We start from the raw sequence: 25,463 nt of genomic DNA, 5'->3' as shown, positions 1-25,463 counted from the left end.
AACCCCACAACATTTTGGCCATCCTGGTTTATTTCACAGCTATTTATTTGCTCAATCAAAATGCCTGTTAGAATGAAAAAGAAAGTTGCGTCTGTTCCTAAGAGATCTTTGTTCTCTTTCTGTATTAGGCAGCAAAAGGACAGATTCATTCTGAGCAGATCTATGCGGCCACTAATAACGTCAATATAAATAGATTGCTGGTTAATTAGTTTGTTACATATTTTGTGCATTTCTTTAGTGAATTATCTATATTTGGTAACCGTCAAAACAAAAATACTGGAGATTTCTGCTCCTTTATATGTAAGACAAAAAGTCTTTGCTTAGCTGTGACTTGAGGTTTCTAATTCTTTGTTCTTAGTTTTTCTGTCTCAGAATCTAAGAGTACTTGGATATCTTAAGTATTTAATGTATTTTTGGTTAAATTGGAGTCAAGTTGTGAAAATAAGTATGAACACTGCTTGTTCCCCACCTTCACTGAATCTTCCTTTATTTAATATGGTTTCAATTACAGGAGATACAAATGCAACGTGTGAAGACGTAACAGAGGTGGTGCTTTGTGATGGCTTTACACCTCAGTCCTGCACGCAGTTCAGCATGCTCATGCATTTTTCTAATGCAGCTTCAAGAAACAGGGTTTATAAATAGCCTTTGGAGAATTAAACAGTCTTCATCTGATTTGATAGAACCAGTCAATCAAGGTCAGGAAACTTCAAGCACAATTTTTACTGAGATCCTTTCAAGTAGCGGAAAAGGATTCCCCAGACACTTTACATTCTGTATGGGTTTTAAAACTACTGTAGCATAAGCTTTAATGGGCTACGTACAAAGGGGAATTTGTCCAAGATGATGCTGGCATCACAGTCTTCCTTTTTATGCTGTGACTCTTCTCCAGTCTATTGGCCTATTTTTTCCACTCTATTGATCTTCTTGGGAGGTGGTGGTGGAGAAAATTTACAGTGTATTTTGTGTTCTTGTTTCTTTTTATTAATTTCCATATGCATCCAACTTAGCACAAAGGAAAAGCTCAGGATGAATGAATCTTCTTCCTTGTCAGTAGTCAGTAGGGCAGCTGAAGCATTCCTCCACTTTCTCAAATTCTGTTCTGATTGCATTAAGGAGTTTGGAAGTTTTGGTACTTTGTGAACAGTTGCAGTAACAGATTTATTGCTGAATTCACCAGACCTTTAGCGCTGAGAGCTGGTGGAGGTCAGCTGGGGTTGAAGAGGAGATTGTTTTTACCGAGGTTCTAAAGCAAGTTTTGAGAGTTTTAGAAATGTTTAGAGAAAACAGCCTAAACAGTGTTTAACAAATTTTTTAAACTAAACAAAACATTGTTTCCTGAATCTACTTGCACTGACTGTCACACTCCATCTCTTCGCTGCTGCTTCTTCAGTTCAAAGATGATTTTCTGTAAAGAGATTCAGTCTCATCTAATTAGCTTAGGTTTATCTAATTATCGCCCAGGTAGCATTACCTCTGTGAACTGCCTGTGACTCCTGGCTGCGTGTTACCTCTCCTGCTTTGAGGCAGTTCTGCCTCCCCGGGATGTCTGTGCAGCCACTGATGGAAGCTGGAGGAGTTGTGCAGAAAGCACTGCCTGGGGGCAGTGGCGTGAGGAGGAGTGGGTTTTGAATGAAAACTTGAAACAACATCACTGGCCAGCTGCTGATGCTGAGGTTGTGACAAAGCTGTAATCCTCAGCTGCTTTAGCTCTAGGGATGCGGTTTTGCTGGGCAGTCGCTGGCTCGCTTGCATCCTTTGGAAAAGGCTCTGCTAACATGATCCTGGTCAAATTTTTTTCTCTAACATTGTTAGGTTTTGGTTTGGTTTTTTTTGTAGGGTTTTTTTTGTTTGTTTTGGTTTTTTGGTGTGGTTGTTTTTTGGTTTTTTTTCAGTTAAGGGGGTTTGACAGACAGGGCCTGTGTAGCAGACCTTCTGCAAGTCAGGCAGGGCCCTTCCACACAGCCGCTTTTGCCAGGACACAGCAGATGCTTCAGCCGCAGTGGGCCCTCATGCTACTTCAGTCTATTTTGATGAAAGATGCAACATTTCTTCTAAAACCTCGCCCTTTGTGTTGTGCTCTGGCACATAAGGCTTGGAAGTGAGAGTTGAGTGGTGTCTTCCACCTTGGTGTCAGAGTTGTCAGGAGCATTTTGTGTTTTTCCTGGGATGCTTTTGCTGCACAGATTAGCGCTCACCATGCAAGGGGATCTTACCCGAACTGTGCCCTTTGGTGTGCTGCTTTGGCATTTGCTGTTTGAAACAAAAAGCAGCCAAGTTCCTTGAAGAAGAGGAGGTCTAATAAGTGCAAATTTTCTTGCAGCTGTAAATTTCCATCTTTTCATAAATAAATAGCTAATTTTCTGTAAATTATTTCTTTGAATAATATCGATCTTTTCAATAATGGCTTTGTTAAAGGAAAACCCAACAGTCCAAATGCTGTGATTTATGCAGGAAAGGAAGAACAGAGAATTTGACAAAATGGACCCATTAAGAAATATCTTTCTGGATATTTGGTCTGAGGATCACTGCTGTGTAAGCTGCTGTAGAGCCACACAGAAATCAGTGTCAGCAGATTTAACACCCCAAATGTTGTGGTTTGCTGCAGCTTATGAAAGCAACAAATCCAGTGTCTGTTACCTGGCTGCTGCTGAAAGTGTTTCTCTTGGCTCTGAGAAGGTCTGTTGCATCGCTGGTGGCCCAGTTTTGTGGTGGGTTTAGACAGCAGGGATTAAAGAGCCCCCGTGCTCTCCTGGTGTCCTTCCCCATGCAGCATGTCCTGCTGGTCCTTGCCTGGAGCCTGGGGTCAGGGAGGGGACCTGCCTGTTGGGCACAAAGCCAGCAGAGGGGAAGCAGGAGCTCACCTCTCACCAGCGCTGCTGCTAATTGTGTGCCAGCTGAAGTGAGGAGGATCTGGACGTGATCGGGTCGAGTGGGGAGCCCCAGTTTGAAGTGAAGGTTTAGGTTTTTAGCTCTCTGTTCTGCTTGTTGCTTAAGTAAACTGCCAGGTCTCACTACTTGCTGGTCCCACTCTCTTCTTTTTCAAAAGGTTATATTGGCAGTGAGACACCAGTAAATTAACTGTAATCCAAGAGCTGTATTCTGACTTAAAAAGAGATCGTGTGAGTCTTTGACTCTGCACAGATGGTGCACCACCTCACGCGTTGCTTCTGCAGCATCTGGAAGGAAGACCCTTTTGCTCCTTGGTGCATGGCTTTACTTGCACTGCTGCTGAGCAGGGCTGAGCATGTTAACACAACTGATTTTCCTAGTATCGCTAAGTCCATGTAGCTGGTTTCAGGTGACCAAAAGCTAGTTTTTATGTAGCCATCGCTGTTTGCATACACCGGGTAAAACTCCCCCTTGTGTCTGGTCCTCAGCTGGTATCCTCCAGAGGGGTCATCTAGCATCACTGAGATTCATGTTAACTGAATGTCTTGTCTTTAGTACCTGTTCAATAACTCTGATTCCCAAAGGAAACAAAAAAATACATAGGTGTATAGGTAGATTTTAAAATGTCTTCATTGAAGTCTGACGCTTAACTTTCACTACATAGTGGATCACAGGATCAGATCTGCCATGACATTTTGTTACAGCATAGCTGTTTTTTGACACTGTGTTCTCAGAGGTGGGAACTGGACTCTAATGAACATTCCTTGTGTCAGCAGTGTTTGCTTTTTTAGAATCTGGGTCTGCAGTTATTATCATGCGTGCTCTGAGAAGATAAAAGTGTTCATGTTACATGCCTGGTTACAGAAGTGATCTGTTATTGACGTTTTTCCAGATTCTGCTTTTGTTGCATGTGAATTTTGTAATGGTGATATGTGCTTTCTAGTGTGTAATGGTGTGCAAATAAAATAGAAAATTATGTTTCTAGGCTCAGAGCGCTCACAGTCACATTCTTTCACATAGTAAATATTTTCTTGTTTATATTATTTAGGAATACACTGTCAGGTGACAGATTTTAGCTGTCAAGCTCAACTCCTGTTGTTTGCTTTTTCTCCCCCTGCCTTCCCCTGCCCTTCTGTTTTTTTTTTTTAAACCAAAACACCTTTGTTATCTAGCAAGAAGTTGAGAAGTTTACAGACCTAGAGAAACTCTACCTCTACCTTCAGCTGCCTTCGGGTCCCAACAATGGAGATAAAAGGTACGTGTGTGAGTGTGTAAACATGAGCAGCTAGTACTGAAAACTTACTTCTTGTGGCGCTTACCTGCTGAGGAACCATTCTGTTTGGTAGCAGAAGCAGTCTTTATGAAGCATTAAGGACTCTTCATTTCCTGAAGAATTTTATTTATTTATTTATTTAAACTTTGGAATTTTTAGTGCCCGAATAGCTTGCAAATATGAATCTCCTAAAATGCAAGAGTCCCCAGAGAAAGTGTAATCATTCCTTTGCTTTTTATGTGGGAAATGATGATACAGCAACACAAATGTGATGGTGAGTGAAAGAAGGAACTAATGGTATTTCCAGGTAACATTTGTTTGACTAAGGGGAGGTCTAGAAAACCAACCTGCAGGTCACAGCATCGCAAACTTGGTATATGTTCCCAGTAGGTATAGGCAGGCAGGTGCCTACAGGAAGCACTGAGCATCTGCTGGGAAAGTCGGGTGTTTCCAAAGGGCAGCTGGCAAACAGAGTGGGCAGAAGCCTGGAGGTGGTCTAGTAAGGAACAATACATTTAAGAGGGGGGGAAGTAGGTGAACTCTCACCCATCACTGTGTATGCGTGGCTGTGTATCCATCAGGAACCGGAGCGTGGAGTCTCTTAAATTGTGGAGGAAAAAGGGAGCTAACAGCTGCCACTGTCTTGAGGAATAGCTAATTGTGTGAGGTACTGGTCCTCGTTGTTGCTGGTGTTTCTTAACGTGTGTAGCCAGACAATTATTAGTCTTGTAAGTGAGGAGGAGCTATGGAGCGGTCTTCATTGGCACTGCTTCTTCTTTCACTAGCGATCAGATCTCCATGTCGTCCAGCCGTGCCCAGCAGATGCACGCCTTCTCGTGGATACGGAACACCTTGGAGGAGCACCCCGAGACATCCCTTCCCAAGCAGGAGGTTTATGATGAATACAAGTGAGTGCTTCCAAACTGGATCTACGCGTGTGGCTTTAGCCAGTATGGATAGTTCTGTGACACCGACTCTAAAACCACTCCATGATGTACAAGTGCACAGAGCAGAAAAAGGCCCTACGTACTAACATACCTGGGAACGTACTAGCTACAGTGAGGGGAATTGTATTCTGCTGCTGGAGATAAGACTGTGATGTTTAAATTGTGCATTACATATGCTGAAGGAAAAGTGCAAGTATTTCTTAACAAGTAAATATCTGTATGAATATTGGTTTTTGTTTTGTGGGCAAAGCGGCACAGGTAAAAAGCACCAATTACTGCCTTACAGTACATGTTGGTCTGCTTGTATATACACACGTGTATGTCTGCCTTAACAAGGATTAGGGGTGGAATTGTGCCTTCTGGAAATGCAGCTATTTTGCACATAAGACCTAGCCGATAACATCTTTCGTTCCATAATAATGCATAAATATTGGACCTTCCTGCAGCAAACCTGATTTCTACAGAGGCACAATATATCTGAATATGTATGAAAGCAGTAACCAAGGCCACTGCGAGTCTGTGTTGTCAGGTCTCAAAGCTACCATGTAACAAGAAAGCGATTAGAAGCAAGGGAGAGGGAGCTGTCTGATGGGAAGTTGGATTTGAATTCATTTGCGGAACATTCCCCACGGAGGAGGGGGGGGAAATAATCATCCTTAGCCCAGTTGCCTGAAGATGAATAACAGATTTATGATCTAGTATGAATATTTCCATAATCTGACCGATTACAGTAATTTGCAGCCAGCTGAATCCCTTCACCTCCTAAGTGCCTACAGGATTCAGCCCCAATCAGTAACTGTTATTGCAGGGTTGCCTTCTGCAAATACCTCCTTTTAATTAACTCTCTCTGGTCAAGTTTTTTTTACTCTGAGTGAGCTGAAACATGATGGCATTCGCTTGCCTGGGGTTGATAAACATGCACACACCTATTTCTGAAATCTGGCCATGGACCGGAGCGATGACGCAGCCTGGAAATAGAGCCAATGGCACAGACGTGCCGGGGTGGCCAATCCCTGAGCAGCAGCCGCTCGCGCAGACACAGCAACAGCGGCAGCTGCTGTGCGGGAGAGAGATGGAAGCGTTATTCTTAAATATATTTCTTATTAAATAATTTATGGCCTGCTTCAGCAACAAATCTGCTTGGCTTCCATGCTGTGCCAAGCTGCAGATGCCCAGAAAAATCATCATCTACAGATTGTGGAGTGTGAAATTTGGATGGCTTTTGTATGTAGCTGCATCAAGTATTTGTGTATTGTATTTTTTTCCCCTAACAAAATAAGGGTGGTAAGCAAATATTCAGGAAAATATCAAATGTTTGGAATCTGTTCTCCTTTGAAAGCATCTGTTCTGTTTTTAAAACATTCAGTTTCTTTGAATATTTTCCTGAGTTATTCTTGCACACCAAAGGAAAAGTAGTCTTCGAGTGGGAGGTGGGTAACAGGCATATAAATACATAAGGGTTAGTTTTGGTACGTCATTTTTCTTTACCTAAGGGTGTTAAGACCTCTCAAAACTCACTTCTGTCATATTAACAAGGTAGCGTTTCTCTCCTCTGTGTGCAAAGATAGATGTTGCATGAGCTCACAGTGAGCAAGCTTGTGCACTCTGTACATATAAATCCACAGCAAGGCTTCAGAAGACTGCCGCATCATACCAACATCTCAATTCCTGCTGGAAATTTTCATCAAAATAAATCTTGCCAAAACTACTGGGCTTCTGCATCACCTTTCATGTGGTGTTTTGGTGGGGGGGGTTTCCTATGAAGAGGGAAAGACGGAAGCTTGCACTCCACACAAGTCTACCGTTGGCAAGTGTTGGTAGTGCTTCCAGTTCCTCCATGTTTCAGCAGCCTCTTCTTGCTGAGTTTATACAACACAGTGACTCTTTATATTTTCTTACTCTTCTATTTAATTGTGAATTCACGTCTGTAACTGGATAAAAGTGAATGGATTCATCTCCCTTTTGAAAAGGATAAAATAAATGAAAAATGCATCATGACAGAAGGCAGTAGCACTTGGGAAGGTTGAGAGTTTGCAGCTGAATTTCAGAAAGGAGGTAATAACTAGTTCTCTCTTGGTGCTGCGCTGCTGCTTGCACTGACAGAAGACATTGGGCTGTAAGAAGCTGTGTTTCTGTTGGCACACATGGTTCTTCTGCCAGCTTCCTTTGGGAGTTATGGGGACATACAGACTGGAAAATATTGTGGGAACTCATGGGAAGCTGCCTGATGTGTTATCTAGCTGCAGAAAGTGGATGCTGCTACCCATCAAATCCTTTCAATATTTTCTTGTAAGTCGGTTTTGCTTGGGTGTCTTCTTATTAGTAAACACCCTTCTGGAGGCAACTGGGTGTAGGTTTAGCTGAGTTGAGAGAATTAAGATTTTGAGTCTTTAAGTGCAGTCCTGCGGTACTTATGCAGACAAAATCCCTGTTTGCCCACAAAATTATTTGTTGAGCCTTCAGTAAACACTTGGCTCCTCTTATCTTGCTTCTACTGCAGTGACACAAGGAAAGAAAGTCTTTTAAGTCTGGTGCCCTGAAGATTCACTTGATACGATTAATGTGGATTAGGAGGTCTTTGAGTCATCCCATATCTCTTTCCTTTAGTCTGTAAATCATTAATCCTTGCTTTACTGGCTGCTGGGCTACTTGATGCCACCTGATGCATAGATTATGTGCGCTAAGTGTTAAGAATGTTAACCAACAAGTTAGAAGAAGCTAGCACAGAAGAGGGCAGTAGGTATAGGAATACCATGTCTGTTAAATAAGACATATACTAATCTTATTTGATAGCACTTAACCAGAGTTTTTGAATAAAACTCCCTGACAGGAACAGGATGGGACCTATTGTGTTGTAAAGTCCAGTCCTCTCTCAAGCAACAACCTGTATTCCTTCTAAAAGCCAATCAAACTCCATTTAAAATAGTTGTTTCCCACCTCTGCTACTGCTTTTGGGAGTCTGACTTGCAATTTCATTTCTCTAATGATTTTCAGCCATCTGGATTCCATCCTACCTGATTTTTTTGGACTAATTTCTGTGCCAGCGTTGTTCATCACCTTAATGAGAACCTACCTCTTCCTAAGGTTCTTAGCTCTAACCCATTTTTAGAGACCAGTTGTTCTGCTAGATTGGATAAGCCAAGATCTTTGTTTCGTTCCATGCAGTGGATTCTTTATCATTTGCTGTTTGTAGTGGGTTTTCTGCCCATGGCTGGGATGCATAGCCTGACCTGTCTTCATTGGCTTTTTGGCTAGGTTTTTTTTGTGTGCGTGGTTTAATTCAGGTATGCTCCCAGTGTATTTTATATCTTCAGTACATTTGATTTGAGGACGTTACAGGAAAATAAAAAGCCTTTTCTCCTTATCATGTAGGGGAGCTCTGTACAAAGGAACATAAGCAACTGCATGTTCATTTTCATTCCTGTCTCTGTGTAAACCTTCCCTCCCCCCATCTATTTCCCACCCACCCTTCAAATAAGCAAAACAGCTCCTGGGCTCAGCAATGTGCCAAGAGTGCAAGTAGCAGAGAGAAGAGCTTCAGGGAAGAGACTCCTGGTATGTGTTGTCAAGTCAATGAGAGACCACAGATGGACACGGAGGGTTCTCGGCTGAGCCAGGAGGAGGAGGGGCCATATGGGATGATCTGTCTGAAAACTGAAATTACATGATGATAATAATAATAGCTCAGAAATCACAAGCTTGCAGGAGCTGCCAGGATGGATATGAGGGGACCGTGTAACTGTGTGTTTTGCTGCTAGCAAGTAATTGTCTTGAAACAGATGTGCTAGACTTGAGGAACAGATTATTTTTTTTTCTTATTTTATTTATTTATTTTCTCCTAGGGAGAGAGTAACTTTGACTTTAAAGTTGATTGATTGGTAGGTCCCTAATCCTGTTGTTTTGCTGGGTTATTGTTTAAATTTTATTTTGCTGACATGATCTTTGACTGAAACTCAACACTGCTGACTGTGGTAGAGACGTTCAGAGAGCCCTCCTTTGCACACTGGTTGAGGCTTAAAGTCCTGTAATCAGCATCAGTAAGTGACAAAGACCCACCTGTTAGGAATTTTCAGAGTAAAGTTGAAATCCATTGGAGCCTGACAAGATGCCAAGGGGAAAACAAAACACACAGGGATCTATCTGTTACGTGTAAAGCCATGTCTGATTCCTAAGAGGGTGCAGTGAGGCAGGTGAGGTATTCCTTTGTAATAACTTCAAAGGGACATATCCAAATCCAGATTCTGTGACTGACATGCATTGAAATTAAAGACGTTAATATATAAATTGGATAAAAACCTCGTGGTGTCCCATATAAAAACCTAGATTAATGGCTGACTCTATACCAGGTTGTAGGCAGCATCTCCTGGTTTCAAGAGCTCCCAGTAGCTGGGGAAAGCAGGCGTACACAAGCTTTGCAGGGAAAGGACAGAACCAAATAGCATGAATCTTGCTGTTTATCATCGTCAAAATCATTACATTTGTGGTGGTGCTCTCCAGGTGGAGGATACCTACATACTTTCTTACTGTTTTTCTGCTCTCCTGATGATGCCCACACGGGACCGTGTACAGTCACCTCTTCAGAGGCAGATTGGTTTTGTACATTGCTGGTAGGACTTCTCCAGGGGAAAGGAGGTCATTGCTATTTGATGCTGACCCCCTGACCTTAGTAAACTTGAATGAGAATGCTGTAACTGTACTTTTGGGGCCTTAGCACATTAACATCTGTGAAATACTGCAGGGCTTTTGAACAGAAAGCAATAGGGCATTCATATCTTTGTGCAGCCTTAAGCACTTGCTGCACAGGTGAACCTTCCAGAGCAGTTCTTGATTTTTTTTTTTTTCTCCTCTGCTTTCATATGTTTGTGATTTTCCAGAACACTCACATTTAGCAGTGAAATCAATTCTTCTTCTTCTTCTTCTCTGTCTCGAAGAGATACTTTTTAAATGTCTTGGATGTTGAAACAAAATTCCTTCTGCTGTTTTTGAGATAAGCATTCATTTTACTAGAATAAACAAACTTAGCAAAGTAATTACCTTTTGTTGCTCTGTTCCCCTATATCATAAGGTTGTATACTCAGTCACATGAAGGTCGACATTTGCAGAGGCAGTTGAAATCCCTGTTAATTTAGGACTGTTAATGAATATAAGGATGGCTGTAACTAAGCAGCTCTCCTCATTCAGTAGTGGTACAGTGGTAAGAAGACTTAAGTCCTCACTACATGTTTATGTTACGCCCATAAAGGTGAAGCTGCTTCCCTAGGAAGGTATGTTTTATTACATTTAGTTCTGTTAAGCCTTGTCAAATTGAGGTTGTGTAGGCAAAATCTTTCTCTGGACGCTGATCAATGTCTTAGCTACTGCTTTTGAAATATTCCTGCAGGACTTCAGGCCTATCCACACTCAAGCTATACTTCTGCCTAGAACGATGTCCCTGCTTTTATTATGTCCTAAAATAAGTGAATTGAGACATATGCTGCGAACTGAGTTGTGGAGTAAATCTTAACTGTGCTCTAGATAATGCCACTACTTGTTATGTCTCCATATGACTTGCCTTTGAACTCAGTAGAGAACAAGGCAAAAACTATGGTATTAATAGCTCTGTTTATACATTTTTAATGCATTCAATTCATTGTGGATAGCTTCATTAATGTTAAATGTGGTTCTAAATATGGATTGGGTATAAGTGTTTTCTTTTGAAAACCTTTGATGAAGTCTAGCGTGCAGGCTGGCCGCTTGTATTAACTTTGATTCCATTCACACTTTTTCTCTTCATTGCAGGAGCTATTGTGACAATCTTGGCTACCACCCGTTAAGTGCTGCTGACTTTGGAAAGATCATGAAAAATGTCTTTCCAAATATGAAGGCCCGTCGTCTAGGCACAAGAGGCAAATCAAAATATCCTTTGCTAGAACGCTTCTCGGTAACTTCTGCACTTGCCTGGAGAACATCTGTCATTATGGCTTAACTACCAGCTAAATGTAGAAGTAACGTTCAATAAAAAATGCAGACACTTTCCCAGTGCTCTTTTAAAAATTACTAATTGTGGTAGTGTTAGGTTGCAAGATACAACTTTGGAAACAAGTACTTAAATAGGTTCTAATGCTTGGTTGTCACAGCAGCGAGGAATCAAAGAAGTTTTATGGTTTAGTACAAAGGGAGATACTGGAATAGAGGAACTGGCCTTATATATGTGCAGTAACCAATATTTTGTTGGTAGTACAGCTCAGACTTATCAGAACGTGTCTTGCTTTTGTATTATACTTGTGCACACCAGTAATGAAAAAATTAGTTTTAAAGCCAAAGATCCTTTGTAAGCGGTACTTACAGGTATTTCGTAAGACTGCCTCTTCTCAACCATTAGTACTCTGGAAAGAGAAAAGGGAACTGGGAAGTCGTCACAAAAGCTGACTTCAGACTTGGAAGGCGTAATTCGAGCCTTGTCCTACCATCAGAGCAGGGAGACTGCTTCCTTCACTGCGTGGTGCCAACCTCCTCAGATAGGAAAGGCAGTTAGAGGGCAAGAGTGGCTCAGGTGGGGGAGCGCTGTCTCTGTCTTGACTACAGAGCCTTGTTCCCCGTGCGCACAGTGGGAATCAGCTCACTTCCCTGGGTTAGGGAAACAGTCCATCCCAGAGGAGGTGCAAAAACACTACCCCGTTTAACTGTTAACTTAATAGAAACCTTAACTTTAAAAAATGCATCTTGTCATAGTGTACCTAGAGGGGGGTATCTATCAGTCCTAAATTGCTATTTCAGAATTATTAAAATGTGACCTTATCTCACACTTGCCTTAATACCTACCCTCCTTACATTTATTTTACTGTGATTATGCTCCATCCAAAGTAGTGCAAGCAAATGCAAACTCCATGGTGTAGGAAAGAGAAATACAGACATATTTACAGAATGTGAAAAAATAGTGATCCTGAAAAGGATTTATGTGTCACAGAGAAGAGACAATGTATGTGAACTCCCAGAGTAATGCTGTGGAGAGGAAAAAAGGCTGGTTTGATTTTTAGATCCATAAGCAAGTGACTAAGAGTAAAGGAGGGAGTATATTGTTATGTACTAATTTGATAAGATCAATGTAAGAACGAGTCTGGGTATTTGTGTCCATGTTTTTATAGAAGAATTATCATGGGTGGGGAGAGACACAAAAATTGTGTGAAATCTTAGGAAGAAATGTCCTTATCGGTCACTTTATCTTGTCATGGGGAACTTCTTCACTTTGTGGAAGTCCCTTAGGAGAAGAAAATGTCAGGAAACTTGTCAAAGAGCCAAAAAAGAACAACTCACAATAAAGTAAAACCTAAATTTGAAACCCAACTTATAATAAAGTAAACCCTAAATTTGGAAACACATTTTTTAATGGTGATTAACTTTTACACATGCATTCTCAGTCTTCTTTTGGGCCTGATTTAGGAAGAGAGTGTAGTTCAAATTCATGTTCATTATTTAAATATTGAGTAACTAATTGAAACTACTTGGCATGGTTTAGTGGTTCATCAAACAAAACTCTTTAGGCCCAGCCTCACTTGCTCCTCTGGGTAGATGGAGAAGCCCCATGACCTGCCCAAGAAGGCAGCAGTCTGTAGGCTCTTGGTTCTGCTGGCTGTGAGAGACGATGTTAATTTTTGTTGAATTAATGTTGTTGAGTTTGCTTATGAGTTGTTGAGTTTGCTTTAAAGCTTATGAGGGCTATCGCAGGAATTTCTTCCCTTCCCTCCTGTCCCCCACTGACAGGCAGACAATTTAGACCTTAATTCTTGTTCACATATTGCTACAGTGGACTGAGGAAGAAGGCTTTTGTGCATATGCCAACACTGCCCAACCTTGACTTTCATAAAACTGGAGATGGGGTATGATATATACTTGTGCATTTACATATCTTTCTGCAACTTAACATTTATTATGCTGTTCTCCTGTCCCAAGTTTTCAAAACGAAGTGAAGAGCTGTGTAGTTTTTAAGATTTTTCTTTATGATACTTATATTCTGAACCAGTTTGATGTTTTTCTGTAATACTCGGAACGAATTGCAGTGCTATGAAGGAAACAATAATTGAGGAGGTGAAGCAGAGTTTCACAGTGTTGCTACCCACAAGCTATATCTGTCTAACTGATTCTGGTTTGGGTTTACTGTATTGTTTTTTTTAAATAAAAGTCAATGCTAGGGAAGAGGAACCCCAGTGAAAGAAGCAGTTCCTGGGTGACAGTGGCTGCTGAGCTGACAAGACTCTGGATGCAGACAGCATCAGTTGGTGGTGGTCTAGATAATAGGATCGTCACTGCAATTTTCTTCCAGAAATATCAGCTCCATATAATGCCTTTGGAAACAACCAGTAGATTAATGTTAAGACATTAATTTTGAATGATACTGATGATGTGATCTCATTCTCCCAATTTAATGAAAAACTGCGAACATACTTTTTATGTGTTTCTGATCATCATTTGCTCTCTATTTTTGTTTTAATGCCTTAATGACCCTTCATAATTAACCTTTCCTTGTTTGTTTGTTTTAGTTGGATGGGGCAGAGCCGACTGGGCAGCTGCAAAGTGCTGATGAGGAAGTCGTCTCTGCAGCCTGCCGGCTGGTTTGTGAATGGGCGCAGAAAGTGCTGAGCCAGCCTTTTGATACAGTCTTGGAATTGGCTCGTTTCCTTGTAAAAAGTCACTATATCGGTACCAAGTCAATGGCAGCTTTAACAGTAATGGCAGGGGCACCGGCAGGTAATGAGATAAGTGTTGAATCAGTGTAATAGGGGATTTTTTTTGATAATATCTTGGTTTGAGAAAGCACATCAGGACATACTTTAAACACCAACTGAGCATTTGAGCATACATTTACGTGATTTTAGTCCACGTTGCAGCAAACTAATTTTCTTGCTGGTAGTCTAGGTGAAGAGAGCTAAAATAAGCTTGGGTCTCGGTTTAATGTGTGATTCTCCTGTTCCTCCACTGAGGACCCTGGTCTTTTAAAGCACTTCAGGGCATGTGAGTAATTGTGCTGTTTGCTAGATTAGGAATTCGGTGCTGGTGCTGTGCTTGTTTGTAGACAGACTGCTGGTGTAGCTGTGTTTCTGTCTGATAACTTGCCCTAATTTAGAAACAATTGTCTGTCTTCATTTTCTTTCAAGAGCAGATTTTCTTGTGGCATTTCTGGTGTCAGGTGCAGATTCTCCTGAGGTGTTTGATCAGTGTCAGGTAGTACAAGTATGTCAACTGCTGCTGCTGTTGATCCCATTAGAAATAAGGGCTTGAGGGGCATTCTCCAGGGGCAGTTGTGTGACTGAGATTCCTGCACTGGATTTCAAATCTTCATTAAAGACTGAGGTAAAGAGGAAGGGTTATTTTGTATTCTGCTACATCAGACTGAATTCCTGTTCTGTTTGGTCTCTAGGTTGGTTGTACATTTTTGTGTTCTGTTTCCCTCTTCATGCTCAAAATCAGTCACTTAATCATTTAAAGTGGGTTTTCTATGGCTGTGGATGGAGTAAATTACAAAAAACGAAGGATGAGAAGTGCAGGTGCACAACGTGCTCCCCAGACTTCCCTCTGGGGAGTTCTGCCCAGGCCTGTCAAGCAAAATGTGTTTAGATCAAGGCAGATCTCTTGACTTGAGGCAGGTGATTTCAAATGGAAACTGGTGGTCAGGGCTGTAGGTTGGGGTGATCCCATTTAGATCATGTTCTTTCTCCTTCCAGCTCTTCCTTTTATTGCAACCTGGAACTGACAGGTGGCAGTGGCAGGTTTTGCAGTCTGTGTGCTCCTCGTTTACACATCGTTGCTTGGCTTCACTGGTTCTGCTTGCTGTGCTGCTAGAAGGAACACTAGGTGTATGCACAGCTCTTCAACTGATGAACCTTCTTCCCCTTACTTCCTTCAAGAGAAGATGGTTTCCTTCATGGAAAAGGGCGGTTAATTTCAAGTGCACGCCTCTGTGGCTTGAGTAGTCATTTTGGGAGAGGTTTTTTTTTTCTAGAATGACAAATAAAATATTCCCGTTCCTCTATATCACAAGGAACTACAGTGTCTCTGTGCATTAACTGAGGAAAAAGCAAACCTTTACCCTCCAAAGAAAAAATTGGGTTTTTTTTCTTATAAATGTTACTTGCCTTCAGTATTCAGCTCATCTAGATTAATTGTTTTGCAGTAATTGCAATACATTTGGGCATTTCACTGCTCTGTAAAGAAGGAATTGTGAAAGCAGAGATGCGGTAGTGTTCAAGCTATTGTGGTACATGCAGACGACTGCTGAGAGGGTAGGCTCCCAGACCACAGTTCCTAAGCATGTAATGGGTATCTAAACTGAAATACTTGCCCTAAAGTGTTGTCAATTAATTTACAATTAAGAGTTACTTTAAAAATGATGAAGCCTTCGATGTGTAAATGAAACAGTGTTAAAGCATTTTTAGAGGGGCAGTTCAACAGGGTTCATTGGGCACTGAGAGAGCATGCTAATCCTCTTTGACTGTTAATAAACAAAAGATTATAAATGTGATGCGATTTTGTAAGGGAAATAGGTACCAGCTGCACAGATGAGACTAATTCCCTGTTGTTCTCCCTGGAAGCACCACTTGCTTGCCTGGGATCAGCAAAGGCATTGTCTCTACAAAAAATGTTCTCCCGTTCTAATTTCCATTTCCACCACCACCACCCCTTTTCCTTCCTTTTTTCTTTTTTTCTTTTTTTTCCCCTGGACACTTTTCTTGCCCTGCTTTCACCATTATCCCTGATCACACACAGCTTGTGATCCATTCTGATATTAGATGCATTGTGTTTAATGCCTTGGCATAATATCATCTGCTCAGAGCTGCTCCTCTGTGACACAGACCCACAGCTTTCTGGAAAGATTTTTCATTTGTGAAGCTGCCTTAGACACTGATAACAAAACAAAAACAATTGTAAAGCCTCCTCTAAAGCATATATGCTGCCCTCTGCTGTCAGTTAAAGGAAATGCATCGTTTTTTCGATGTTGCTGACACAAAAGTGGCCGTTTGGGATTACTAGAAACAAGATGCCAGTTCGTAGTGGTTTTAGCAGCTAATGCCCAACTCGTCTAACAGAGAGAGGTTTTGCCACAAATGTGGAAATAAACGGAAACACTGCATAGGTTTGAGCATGAATGGGTTGGAGCAATTTGGATGGGAAGCACCTTGTGGAGGAGGTATTCCCAGGCTGGTTGTTGAGATGCCTGCCCTGTGTTCTGTGCGGTTAGATACAGAGTGGCACTACAGCAGACCAGGTATGTGTGGTTACAATTCATTCTTCTTTTGTATTCAGGAATAAAAGGGATCCCCCAGCCCTCAGCTTTTATACCTACTGCTGAAAGTAATTCCTTTCAACCGCAAGTGAAAACTCTGCCATCTCCTGTTGATGCCAAGCAGCAGCTGCAGCGTAAGATCCAGAAGAAGCAGCAAGAACAGAAACTGCAGTCTCCTTTGCCAGGAGAGTCTCCAGCAAAGAAGACGGAAGGCTCTGCAACCAATGGTGTGACCAGTATATCTAATGGAAGTCCTGCAATTCTGTCTCCTCCGCCTATTGGCATTGTTGTGGCAGCTGTCCCCAGCCCAATACCGGTAATGCTCTCCAGCAGTTCTCTAGAGAAACCACCTTACAAAAGGGTTGTACATTGCAGTGGTGTCAGTGGGATAGAGAAACTGGTTCCGCTCAAAGGCTTGGGTCCCTCGATGCTTTTCTGTTCCAGTGACTGTTTTACCACACGAGTTTCAAGATCGATACAGAGGCAGCAGATTTCTGATCACATAGCATAGGCCAAGTAGGTCTTTGAAGTTGTTGACAGTAGATTTCAGCTAGCAGCAATTAAGGTTATACATGGGAATAATTGCCCTTGAGATGAAGTTTAACCAGACGAGAGAGCTGCCACCAGTCATGTGGGTCACTGAGCCCCTGACGTGGAATCTAAATTGCCTTTCATTGGCCCAACGCATTTAGTGACAGCAACAATTTTATTTTTGCGTGAGTGTCAGTAGTATGGAACATCTTTGTCTTTCAGCCATACAGAACTGGGCTGGGGGAGGCGGGGGAGGTTATTTGTTTTTAAGATGTTAGCTGTGTTGTTAATTTCAATAGGTAAGCTGATTTTTCTGCCTGATAGTGGGTTTGTATTTCACTGGCTTTTGAAACCGTAACAATGAGGACTGTTTGAACACATGCTCTCCTCTTTAATCTTTGTATGTCTGTCTTTTTGTTCTGTGTGGTGAAGGATTGTATGAGAATGACCCTTTCCATCAGCAGAAGAGCAGACTAGTGTGTAGACCGGTGCCTCATGCCTTAAAAACTGAGGCCACATACCTGCGTACCAATCCTTAGGCAGACAAATATAAATTTTCTTGTGTGTAGTTGAAGAGCTTGCTTTTTTTCAAACTGACATTCACTAGATTTGGTATATTCAGCTGTGGTGTCCTTCACCTTTGACATGTTTGGGAATGAGGTGGGCTGTGGGCTTTAGCGACTTTCTTCCTTCATTGCCACACCTTTTGTTTCTCACTCTCTCTACAGGTGCCAAGGACCAGGCAGTTGGTGACGTCTCCAAGTCCTATGGGATCATCTGATAGCAAGGTCCTGCCGCTCAATGTTCAGGTGGTCACTCAGCACATGCAATCAGTCAAGCAGCCACCAAAGACTCCCCAGAACGTTCCTGCCAGCCCAGTTGGTGACCGCTCTGCCCGACATCGCTACCCGCAGATCTTACCGAAGCCAGCAAACACCAGTGCTCTCACCATCCGCTCTCCCACGACGGTGCTGTTTACCAGTAGCCCTATCAAGACTGTTGTGCCAGCTCCACATGTGAATTCCTTAAATGTGGTGAAAATGACAGCAATATCCCTTGCCCCAAGCAGCAGTAATGTGCCCGTCAAACAGACGCCTTCAGTTAGCAGTAGTGCAGGAGCAGTGGAAGAAGGGAGGACTGGTCCACAGATCAAAAATGGATCTGTTGTTTCACTTCAGTCTCCGGGATCCAAGCCTAGCACTGTTGTAGCTACGCCTGCAGTCAAGATCAAAATGGAACCAGAAGCACTGCTGGATGAGAACTCAGTACAGGGCCAAGAGAGCTCTGATGTGTCGAAATCCATAAAGGCAACCCCTGACCTGCCTCCTGCTCAACTAATTAATTTTGAGGTTGCAACCTTGAAGGTTTCAGCTGATGATGTTCTGGAGGCAAAACCAGGTAAGGGCTGTGATCAGGGAGCTGAAGAAGCAGGGACCAAATATAAAACACAATCTAATGAGATCACACCAGTTTCTTCAGCAGGCAATAATCAAAACACTCTAAAGCTCTCAGTTGCCAGTCAGAACTTGTCCAGCACCAGCATTGGTTCACCTCCTACTGGTGAGTCTACAATTAAAGACAAAACATGCACTAAAAGTCCAAGAAAGCGACAACCTTCTATGCTTCAGGATTCCCAGGTACCACCTGTAAAGAAATCTCTGGTGGAGCAGCTTTCAGCTGGTAATGCCACAGAGGGTCAAAAAGCAAACGGTGTTAAGAAGTCTCCGAAGGTTGGATCGTTAACTAACAGTGACAATACGGCAACACTTGCTCAAGTTCCCAGCACAGTACCTGTGAAGGTACCTGTACCCTCTACAGCTGCAGCAAACTTAACAACAGACCTTTCTTTGAGCACCTCTTTAAATACCAGTGATTCTACTTTAGGACAACAGCTTGCATCAGCATCATCTCCAGATATAAAAGTAAAATTGGAAGGAAACTTGTTTATCATAGAAAACGATTCAACATCCGATGGCAGCTTTAACCCAAATACATGGCACCATATCACCAAAACCTCTGACTTCGCATCTGTGAATTGTGAACAGCAGCAAGATATCAGTGTTATGACTATTGCAGGGCACTCTGGCTCTGGTGACTTGCAGGAATCGGCCTGGGAGCCAGTGCACTGTGAAGGTATACAGCAGGATGCATACGCCCAGCAGTTACAGAGCCAGATCCAGGAGTCCTCCTTGGGTCAAATACAAGCACAGTCTTCAAATCAGTTACCTCTGCAGTCTGAACTGAAAGAGTTTGAACACACAGTCCCTCAGTCGAACGAAAACTTCTTTTCCTTTGATGATGACCTTACCCAGGACAGCATTGTGGAGGAGCTGGTGCTCATGGAGGAGCAAATGTCCATGAATAATTCCCATCCTTATGGTGGTTCTCTAGGAATGGCACTTCAGAGTCAGACGGCAGCTCAAGGAGCTCCTGTGTCATCTCATCCAAGCAGCGTGCACTTTTACCATTCGATCCATAACAACAGCACTCCAATTCACACTCCCACTCCCACCCCCACCCCGACTCCCACCCCCACCCCGACTCCAACACCCACCTCTGAAATGATCGCTGGATCTCAGAACATGTCTCGAGAGAGCCCCTGTTCAAGGCTGGCTCAGACAACTCCTGTAGACAGTGCTCTAGGAAGCAGCCGGCATACGCCCATCGGCACACCACATTCAAACTGCAGCAGCAGTGTCCCTCCGAGTCCTGTGGAATGCCGAAACCCATTTGCATTTACTCCCATCAGCTCCAGTATGGCTTACCACGATGCCAGCATTATATCGAGTAGCCCCGTGAAGCCAATGCAGCGGCCTATGGCTACCCATCCCGACAAAACCAAGCTTGAGTGGATGAATAACGGCTACAGTGGTGTTAGTAATTCCTCGGTTGCAAATCACGGCATCCTTACGAGCTATCAGGAGCTGGTGGAAGACCGCTTCAGGAAACCTCACGCTTTTGCCGTTCCTGGCCAGTCATACCAGTCCCAGTCGCGCCACCACGATACTCACTTTGGTCGCGTGACTCCTGTGTCACCCGTGCAGCACCAGGCAGCCTCTGTCAGTAGCACCACCAAGCAAGAGGGCTTTGCTGTTCCTGCTCCTCTGGACAACAAAGGAACCGGTTCCTCTCTCAACAACAGTCTGAGATGCCGGAGTGTGAGCCCTGCTGTCCATCGCCAGCGCAATCTCAGTGGAAGCACTGTTTACCCAGTTTCAAATATACCACGCTCCAACCTGACACCTTTTGGAAGTCCGGTGACTCCTGAAGTTCACAATGTATTTGCTAATATCCATGCAGACACCAGTGCCAATAACATAGCGCAAAGAAGCCAGTCAGTCCCATTGACTGTGATGATGCAGACGGCCTTCCCATCTCTTCAGAAACAAACAAACACTAAAAAAATAACTAATGTGTTGTTAAACAAACTTGATTCTGATAGTGATGATGCAGTGAGAGGTTTGGGAATGAACAACATGCCCTCAAATTACACAGCCAGGATGAACCTCACTCAGATTTTAGAGACATCCGCGGCTTTTCCTAGTGCCAACCCGCAAAATATGATCAATTCCAGCACTTCAGTTTATGAATTCCAAACACCAAATTACCTCACAAAAAACAGCAGCACCGATCAGATCAGTTTTTCTTCTGGAGATAACCAAGCACAGTCAGTCATCGGAGAGCAGCAGTTAGATTTTAGCAGCACTGTAAAAGACCTTTTAGGGGAGGACAGTCTGCCAACAAACCAGCAGCTGGTGAATCAGGTGGCATCAGATCTTAATAACGTTGCATCTGTCTTTTCCAGCGACATCAGGTTGTCTTCCGAGCTCTCAGGCAGCATTAATGATCTGAACACTTTAGATACAAATCTACTGTTTGATCCAGGTCGTCAGCAGGGACAAGACGATGATGCTACACTGGAGGAATTAAAAAATGACCCCTTGTTTCAACAAATCTGCAATGAATCCATTAACTCAATGACTACGTCAGGTTTTGAGTGGATGGAGAGTAAGGATCATCCTGCTGTTGAAATGTTGGGTTAATCTTGTTTTATAATATGTATGTAGCACACTGTATCTAAAAGACAGACGTATTGTATTTGTCTTAATGGAAGTGCCTCCCGCAGCAGAAACACTTGCTATGTATTGTGGCATTTTTAAAAAAGTTTGCTGTACCTGTTGCTCATTCTTCAGCAGGGAAAAAGCAGTCTTACCAATTTTAAACAAATCTCTGAAGGTGATGGGCTATCAAAGAGCCAGTATTAAAATTTGAATTTTATAGCGTTTCCCATTCAACATTTCTTACTGTAGCAAATAAAGAAGTGGTTAATAGCCAGCCAGCAATGCTGTGGTTTATATAATAGCCAGCCAGACAGCTATGGCTGAGGCTTTGGGAGGGTGTTAAGTCAGGCTCATTAGTAGGCTTTCCGTACTTTGTATTGCTTGTTACTTCTTAGTAGGTGATCCTTCATGGGCCTCTGTTGTTCAGGTCTGAAATACAGGGTGCCTGCAGACAGGTAGGTGCTGGGGAGTGGGGAGAGGTGAACCCGGTGACACGCAGGTGCCCGATCATTGTGTAGCTAGCTGCCTTGAGCACTGTGCAGTGGTGAACTGTGGGAAATCTCTGTAGCACGGGTGCCATCGGCATCTCTAGTAAAATGCAGAGATAGGAAAAACCTAACAGGAATGATCAAGGAATAAGAAAGATGCACTAAATTTTTTATTTAAGAGAAATAAATCTATGTAGTTATTTTATCCATTAATATTCATGACATACTTGATATTTTAGTTCTCACTTAAATGTTTTTATATTAGGTAAAATTCATGCGAAAAGATTGTGAGCACTGAGATTTAATGTAGGCATAACACCCTATTTTAAAGTGATAGGTACTGTTTAATTATTTATCAATGCTAGAGAAGGAACATATATTTTCCCTCTTTTTTTTTTTTTTAAATAAAAGGGCTACTGGAGCTCATTAAAAACTATTTTTAAAGATTCATTTTTTAAGTTTGCTCTTTCCTAACCACATGGAGGGTGTAGGAAGATGTTCTTTTCTCTGTATTTCAGTAGGTTGAGCCTTGCTGTCTTTCTTGCTTGCGCTCTCTCAAACAAAAGATGATTACAATATTAGAAAATGTGGTTGATCTAAAAATATTTCATATAGAGCCATAATACTGCCAGGCACTTTACAGATACACAGTAAGATGTGATCTTTCTTTTGGTAAAACTTCTTTTAAAAGTACTTACTGTTTTAGAAGCATTAATTCCATTTTCATAAGTGATTTGACAGGACTGATGAATCTGATTATTTTATATTTTTTTTTAGAAGTTCTTAGCTGCCCCTCTGGAAAATGAGATTTCTGCCTCACTAGTTGGCTTGAACCAAAAAAAGACCTTTTGTTTTATCAGCATGGCATGGATTCCTCTAATGGTCAAAAGACAGAAGTACTAACCAGCTGTGACCCTGATGCTGGAAAGGTTTGATTATTTCGCCTGTGAACTGACACTCACAAAATGGAAAACAGAGCAGAAAACATTTTCCTTTCTTGCATTACTTCTTTGTGGGGTCAGGAATTTATGAAGGGGGAGGCACAGGCCCGATAACCCCCCCCCTAGATTTACTTAAGGAGAAAATACTCAGATTTTTTGAGTGATTAGTGGGTTTTTTTGTTTAAGTGTCTTGATGGTCCTCTGTTTCTTCCGTTTTTGCTGATGAATTGAGATCCCAGTACTGGTCAATTTCTTGGGCAGTGCTGATTCAACTTATGCTGCTGCATTGGCACTCGAGGTGCTGATGTACCACGACTTCTTTTCCTCTTGCCCCAGTTCATCACCAGTTTGTGGCCTCCTCTGCGGGGATAAACAGTTGTGCCAAGCTATAGCACCTTAGGGGGGCCTGATTTCACTGTGCTTGCATCAGAAGTTTTGCCGCTGTGTCAGGAACCAAATTGGAGAGTTCAGATCCCTCCTTGAAGCACATGGATGTGCAATAGTGTGGTTTGCTTTATTTAAGACCAAGTGACCCTTTTAAGTTTTGTTAAAATTGGGAGGAGACTAAAAAGTGCACGGTAGCCTTCTGCTTGTTATCTTGCCAGGTGTCTGTCGGTAAGGCTTGAACCATTTTTTTTGTAGACTAAAGTTGCTGAAGACAGGGCTTGAGTTCTGTACCTGCCTGTGGCCTTTTGCCAGAGATGTGCTGAACATCCTTTTGTTGACTTCACTGGGTCTGAGAGACACTCAGCACCATTCTGTGTGTGGGTTTTGTTGGTTTTTTTTTTTGGTTCCCTCCTCTGACCCTGTGTGAAGTGCCAGCACTACTGTGAATAGGTGATACTTAGCTTCTGATGGAGTGATGGGGAAGGACACAAGCACTGGTGCTGCAGGGAGAAGCCGCATGCACGCTGCAGCAGTCCATGCGCTCGCATGATGTGCTGGCCTCGCCTCCAGGTTGTTAATGATGAGGCTGAGGTGGGCTTGGGGGAAATAAGCTTTTGCCTGACTCTACTAGTTTTTTAAGAACATTTCTCAGAAAAGCAAGAGTAGAGTTAAAGCTGATGTATTCTAAATTATGCAGCCATCACCAAAGGTGTTGAAAATTATTTTTAAATACAGGCATTACATTGGGCCTAACATGGCTTAATTAGGGGAAATATTGTATAATCAGTGGTTTTAAAGCAAATGTACATTTAAGGAGCGTTAAATTCAATAAGGATCGGTTTCAAGTAAAATCCAAGGCACAGGCACAGCTTTGTACATTGGTATGTATTATTTTAGAGGTGTGTTTGTATTGGTGTTAGAGTTAATAATGTTAGGTCCCTGTACTTAGTGCGAGTTAGTTCTTTACAATACATTGAGACAGAGCACTACTGCACACCAAAGTATGCAATACCCAAAGGAAAATTCTGTGATTCTAACAAATGGAAGCCTGTCTGTGTCAGATACTCCAAAACAAAGAATTTGAGACAATTCTGACCCCTTGTTTACATTATTGGCTTCCTACTAACATGAGAAATAAATTATTTTGATAGCAGTTTTTGCTAAACTATACGAACTAGTGAATTTGTACCCTGTGTACAGTATTGCCAACACTTTAAATTGGGTTGGTTGGTTAGTCCAGCAAACTTTCTGGGTTCATATATTGCACTAAAATTCTGTTGAACCTGTGGCAGGCACATTCCTTAGGATAAATGCAACAAATACGGCCCACAGATTTAAAAAAAATAATTAAAAAAAGCAAATAAAAAAACCTTTTTAATGTGTTTCATTATTATAAAGGCAAAATGTCATTAAAAGTGACAGGTGAAATTGTCTTATGTAGCAATGTGCATTGATCTCAATGAGATATTTCTATTTCTTATTCTCTTACATGAGAATATTACAGCAGGAAAAATTAAGTTTAGTTTGCTTCACCATGTTAATACATGATCACAAAACGTGCATGAGTGTTAATGACTTAATCTTGTACAGTACTAGATATATTCCTGTAACCACTTATTTTTTTTATTCTTTTGCTGTATTGAAACTGGTTCAGTGTTAACCAGGTGAGCATAGTTATTCACAAGTTATTTACTTTTTTTATGTTGACTAATTCAGCTTAGTTATTGTTGAATATGTTCCTTTCTTGGATTATTTTTTATTGTTCTGGTGTTGAAAAAACATTTTTGCATCATTTTATCATGATAAGAATTCATGAAGTAAATAATTTGCAAATAATTGCAATAAGCACTGACTTCTGAACTGAAAAGAAGGAAAGCGTTTCTTGTGCAGTGCATCTGAGGTTCATATAATAGTCTTGTACTATACTGTGCTTTATTTACTGCACCGTAAAGAAAGAAAAATCCCTGTTCCACATTTTCATTTAGTGCAGGAAATCCAGTTTCTCCCCTTTTCCCCAGTGTTTTGTTGTCTGTTGTACTGCTGAAACTACAGTAGTTGAATATTGCAGTAGCATTTCAGTTATTTTTTTTATTGAAAGTGCTCAAAAATTGTTTTTTAAATGTTTTCAAAAACAATAAAAACATTTTATATTAAAATGACTTTTAGAGTTTTTTCTTTGTATGGAAAATGCATGTTAAGGTTGACCTAAAGTACAGAGCTCTCTAGTTTGACATATCACAGCTGCCCAGTTGTACCGACTTGCAGCAGTCACACACTTAAAGCTGAGGATGCAGGTGAATCTTCCTAGCTGGGATGCCTGGCCAAGGGGTCAGTCTGTGCTCTCAGACTAATCTCTTGAGAGAAGTTGGTGGTAATGGGCTTCTGACCATTCACTTTATATTCCATTTCTGTAGGTATCCCTTTTAAGTGGAAAGCACTTGTGTGGTGATACAGTTACATTTGGGGGAGAAAAACAGCTGCAGCTTACAGTTGAACCTGACAGTTCAAATTTTCCATCAACTATTCAGATAACATTTTGGCTGAGGCTGTACTTCAGCACGTGGTGGTGATAGTTGTGCTGGTTAGAGTTGTCATCGCATGTGGCTCTTCCATGCTGCAGACATCCTGGTGTGGGTGCTGGTCAGAGTGTTAGTTTTCCTGTCACTTTCAAGTGGTGGGTCTTGCT

The 25,463-nt window shown here is 42.0% G+C and overlaps 1 protein-coding gene across 1 annotated transcript in view; it reads left to right on the top strand.

Annotated features, from left to right (window-relative positions):
* Positions 1-24,936, top strand: part of RFX7 (regulatory factor X7) — a 51,386-nt gene extending 26,450 nt beyond the window's left edge. Inside the window, exons 3-9 of the mRNA XM_037393979.1 lie at positions 4,065-4,147; positions 4,951-5,073; positions 10,891-11,007; positions 12,884-12,968; positions 13,629-13,836; positions 16,390-16,685; positions 17,629-24,936. Coding sequence (XP_037249876.1) covers positions 4,065-4,147; positions 4,951-5,073; positions 10,891-11,007; positions 12,884-12,968; positions 13,629-13,836; positions 16,390-16,685; positions 17,629-20,943 — 4,227 coding nt within the window. The 3' untranslated portion in view covers positions 20,944-24,936. The remainder of the gene's footprint in view (positions 1-4,064; positions 4,148-4,950; positions 5,074-10,890; positions 11,008-12,883; positions 12,969-13,628; positions 13,837-16,389; positions 16,686-17,628) is intronic.
* Positions 24,937-25,463: the final 527 nt, after the last annotated feature.

This window comes from Falco rusticolus, chromosome 7 (genome assembly GCF_015220075.1).
Source record: "Falco rusticolus isolate bFalRus1 chromosome 7, bFalRus1.pri, whole genome shotgun sequence".
In the NCBI taxonomy this organism is placed as follows: domain Eukaryota; kingdom Metazoa; phylum Chordata; class Aves; order Falconiformes; family Falconidae; genus Falco; species Falco rusticolus.
Note: the sequence above shows the minus strand (reverse complement) of the source record. Positions and strands in the feature narration are given on the sequence as shown.